Source organism: Trypanosoma theileri, assembly GCF_002087225.1.
Source record: "Trypanosoma theileri isolate Edinburgh chromosome Unknown TM35_Tth_96_V1, whole genome shotgun sequence".
NCBI lineage: Eukaryota > Euglenozoa > Kinetoplastea > Trypanosomatida > Trypanosomatidae > Trypanosoma > Trypanosoma theileri.
The window spans coordinates 16,124-20,484 of NW_021639938.1; the positions used below are offsets into that span (position 1 = coordinate 16,124).

At 40.5% G+C, this 4,361-nt stretch overlaps 2 protein-coding genes across 2 annotated transcripts; both read left to right on the top strand.

The window, feature by feature from the left end:
* Positions 1-433: 433 nt before the first annotated feature.
* Positions 434-1,570, top strand: TM35_000961050 (uncharacterized protein; the record flags this gene model as incomplete). Its single annotated transcript, XM_029031554.1, has 1 exon — positions 434-1,570. One exon carries the CDS (start codon positions 434-436, stop codon positions 1,568-1,570), a length of 1,137 nt encoding a protein of 378 aa, XP_028877149.1.
* Positions 1,571-2,348: 778 nt separating this feature from the next.
* On the top strand, positions 2,349-3,209 carry TM35_000961060 (uncharacterized protein; the record flags this gene model as incomplete). The annotated part of the gene is made up of 1 exon (XM_029031555.1): positions 2,349-3,209. One exon carries the CDS (start codon positions 2,349-2,351, stop codon positions 3,207-3,209), a length of 861 nt encoding a protein of 286 aa, XP_028877150.1.
* Between the last annotated feature and the right edge of the window lie 1,152 nt (positions 3,210-4,361).

Here is a 4,361-nt window from a genome sequence, read left to right on the forward strand (position 1 = left end):
CTTTTGTGTGTGTGTTGTTTTTCTAATAATTCCATTACTTGCTTTTCCCGTTGTGTGTGTTTGCAGAAAACTGGGCTGTTCTGTTCACTGACGGTATACATCTCTTGCTAGTACACAGATGTGTGTGTGTGCAGTAATTTAATATACATAAACTAGAGCCATGAGGTATTGTGTGTGTGTTTTGGCTCTCTCTTATTTGGGTAATGTGGGGTGTTCTTTTTTTCTTTCTTTTCTATTAAGGGGTACATATTATTATTATACAAGCGGAATATTCCCTTTTGTTGGTTTACTGTGCTGTTACTGCTTCTCTCTCTCTTTTCCACTGTGAGTATTTGTTGTATTGGTGTATGTTTATTTGTTTGTTTCTATCATAATTTTTTTCTTTCTTATTTTTCCTTGTATTAGTCTATTGGAGTAAACAGCAACAATGATAATGGCTGTAATGGTGAGGTGTTACCTGCTCTGTTTATTAACTCTTGCACTATGTTGTGCTTGTGGGTTAGTATGGGCTGATAGTCCTAAAGCTTCTGATGCCCTAATTAAACCTTCTACTGTTGGTGTTCCCCCTCTTGTTCGTCGTTCTATTCCTTCTTCTGGAGTTCCTGGCGAGGCTAAAGAAGGTGATGATATGCAGGATGTGCAGAAGGAAGAATTGATGGAAAACCCTGAAGAACAGGAGGATGAAGTGGAAGAGAATGTTCGTGAGACTCTTGGTCCTGGTGCTGGTGGTTCTTGTCCTTCTGGTTCTGATAGTAGTAATTGTCCTTCTGGTCATTTTTTTGGTGGTCATAGTTCTTCTTCTGATTCTCTCTCTGAAAATGGGGTTCGGGGTGCTGGCACTGCTCCTATTGTTCAACCCCAACAACCTCCTTCACCTCCTACACTTCCTCTTCAGCAATCTGCGCCTGGTGCCACTTGCACTCCGACTTCTCCTGATCATCCTTGTACAACTGCAACAAAGGAACTGACTCCAACTAAACCAGTAATACCTACTCCTGAAGAGGCTGGACATGGTGCTCTTGTCGATGTTCCTTCTAATAAAGATGGTCATCGTGCTGCTGATAGGACTGGTGCTCACGTTACATTAGGTGATGCTGCTCCTGGGATTGGTTCTGGTTCTGGTACTGATGATACCTCTTCTTCTTCTAATCATTCTACTGCATCTCCTCCACCTGCTGCTTCTGCTCCTGCTAGTGATCCTCAACCTGGAAACAGCGACAACCATGCATCCACTGCAGCAGATAACCAGGGAAGTGCGGGAACACAACCTTCTTCTTCTATCACCAGCAGTTCAGAAACAGTGAGTTCCGGTAGTTCTGAAGGCACTACAGCTGGGAATGGCACTACATCTGCAGTGAGTGGTTCAACAAGTACCCAAGAGAGAAATGTGGGAAATACAGATACGACCAACACCACCACCACCACCACAACAACAACAACAACACTTCCTCCTGAACTCACAAACAACAAGAAGGGAGATGCCGACAGCAGCAGCAGTATCAGCAGTTCTGTGTGGGTGCGTGTATCACTACTGATTGTGGTTACACTGGCCTGTATTCTTGTGTGCTGATTGAGTAATGGTGGTGGTGTGACTCAGGTCATCCTTTGTTTTCTTTTTTGCATACATCCCTTACAGTCTAACTAATATTCCACCTGTGGGGATTCTTTTGTTTTTTTTGTTTGTTTCTTAATGTTAATGTGTTTTTGCTCTTTGTGTTTATCCTATAATAATTATTATTGCTACTACTCCATTGTGTGTGTGTTCTTGGAGACTCTCTGTGTGTGCCTGGGCTTGCACTGTGATAATGATGATGAACTGCTTTTTACAGGAAAGGGAAAGGGAATAATAATAACAGATGAATTTATATTTATAATTGCGTATATACACACATATAGACTTACACCCATAGTTGCTGTATTTCTTTGTTTACGGGGTACGATGGGGTAATGGTTAATTTCTTTGTTTGCTTATGGTTTGGTTGAGGTGTCGTGTGTTTTGACTTGTACTGTAGCGGTGTTCTTCTTTCTGCACAGTCAGTACAACATAACAGACACATTTGTGATTATAAGTGAATAGTAATACAAGCATGATCGTGGATCTGCGGATTATTTGGTTATTGCTGTTTTCGCTGATTTTTATTTCTTTGTTTTTCTTTTCTGCAGTCTGGGTGAGGTGTACCTGTGTTTGGCTTTTTATTGGTTATCTGTTGTGTGTTACTGTTTCCTTTTCTGTGTTGTTTTCACTAGTTTCTGTGTTTGTGTATGTGGTTTTAGTTGTGTCTTTTATCTCTCTTTCTCTTCTTCAGTGTCACGTTTAGATAACACAAACAAGAAAACAAATTCTTGAAATGGTTGTGTTTCATGTGTTATGTTTTGTGACGTTGCTTGTGAACATTGTGTCTGTTGGTATTGTGGCTGCCACTCCTGCCGAGCCTCTCCCTGGTCCAGAATTACAGACTCCTGGTGGTCCTCATGCCGGTGGAGTTAAAGCTGAAATACGTGTTCAAGGTAAAGGTCAAGAAAATGATTCTGTTCCTGAAGTAGAAACTGATCGTGCTGCTCATTCTAACATTGTTTCTGTACAGGAGGAGATGCAGCAGGGCCCGGGTGGACAGGATGCACGTGATGCCCATGGTCATGATCCCAACAAACAGACTTCAGCAACATCTGTCGTTACCGCACAACCCTTAAATGCTGAACATCGTCCTCAAGGTTCTCAAGGGCCTGTTCATACTGGAACTCGTCTCCAAGGTCCACCAAGTGAAGCTGCTGCTCCTCCTGGTGCTCCTTCTGTTGCTCCTCCTCCACCCACTGCTGCTGATGCAGGGACTACCGATTCGTCTCCATCTGGAGGTCCAACTGGAGCCAACGTCAACAATTCAGCAGGTGAAGGTGCAGTCAACGCGGAGAGTACAGCAACAGCACAACCCACTTCTCCTTCTCCCGAATCTTCAGACACAGAGACTGCCAATGGTTCTGGCACTGCAAACGATGGGGGTGGCAGTACACCTGCAGGGAGTGAACCATCCAATAACCCAAGTGATGCAGATAATACAGATACCACCACTACCACCACCAATATAATTCCTACTGAGCCTGCAAACAACAAGAAGGGTGATGCAGACAGCAGCAGCAGTATCAGCAGTTCTGTGTGGGTGCGTGTGCCACTACTGATTGTGGCTACACTGGCCTGTATTCTTGTGTGCTGATTGTAATGGTGGTGGTGTGACTCAGGTCATCCTTTGTTTTCTTTTTCTTCTTTTTTTGCATACATCCCTACAGTCTAACTAATCTTTCACCTGTTGGGATTTTATTCTTCTTTTTTTATTTCTTAATGTTAATGTGTTTTGTGTGTGTTTTTGCTCTCTATGTATTTATCCTAAAATAATTATTATTATTGCTACTCCATTGTGTGTGTGTGTGTGTTCTTGGAGACTCTCTCTATGTGTGTGCACCTGGGCTTGCACTGTGATGATAATGATGATGATGAACTGCTTTTTGTAGTGGGAAAAAGAAAATAATAATAACAAATGAATTTATATTTATAATTGCGTATATACACACTTTTAGACTTATACCCATAGTTGGTGTATTTCTGTGTTTACTTGGGTAAATTGGGCTAGTGGTTAATATCTTTTTCTTTTGCTTGATGATTTTGCTGGGTGGTTCAGCCTTTTTTGAGATATTTATGAGTGTGGGCTTTTTTGTTTTTGTTTTAACTCTTACTGAGATTATTACGCTGTATTGTGTTCTTTAACTCGTAGGTTTTTCTTTTGCGATATAAGTCTCTTTTGTTGTGGTCGATTTGTGTGTCCTAACGTGTTTGATACTTCATTTCATTTTCTTCTTTGCTCTTTTTGATTGTCTTTCTTTCTAGATCAGTGTTTTTACGCAAACCAAACNATGGTTAATATTAACATAATCATAATTGCGTACATCCACCATGGGTGAATGAAAATAATAATCTGTTTACTTGCTTTATCTTTTAATTGGAATATTTTTTTTGTACTACTTTTATGTATGTGTGTGTTCTTTTTCTAATAATTCCATTACTTGCTTTTTCCGTTGTGTGTAAGTGTCTGGAAAACTGGGCTGTTCTGCTCACTGACAGCATACTTTTATTCTAAATATAGACATGCATTTGTGTGCAGTAATTTAATGTATAAACTAGAGCCGTGGGATATTGTGTGTGTTCTTGGAGACTCACTGTGTGTGCCTCTGGGCTTTCACTGTGATGATGATGATAATGAATTGTTTTTTTGTAGTGAAAAAGAAATAATAATAACAGATGAATATATATTTATAATTGCTTATTTATACACCTATAGACTTGCACCCATAATTGGTGTATTTCTGTTTTT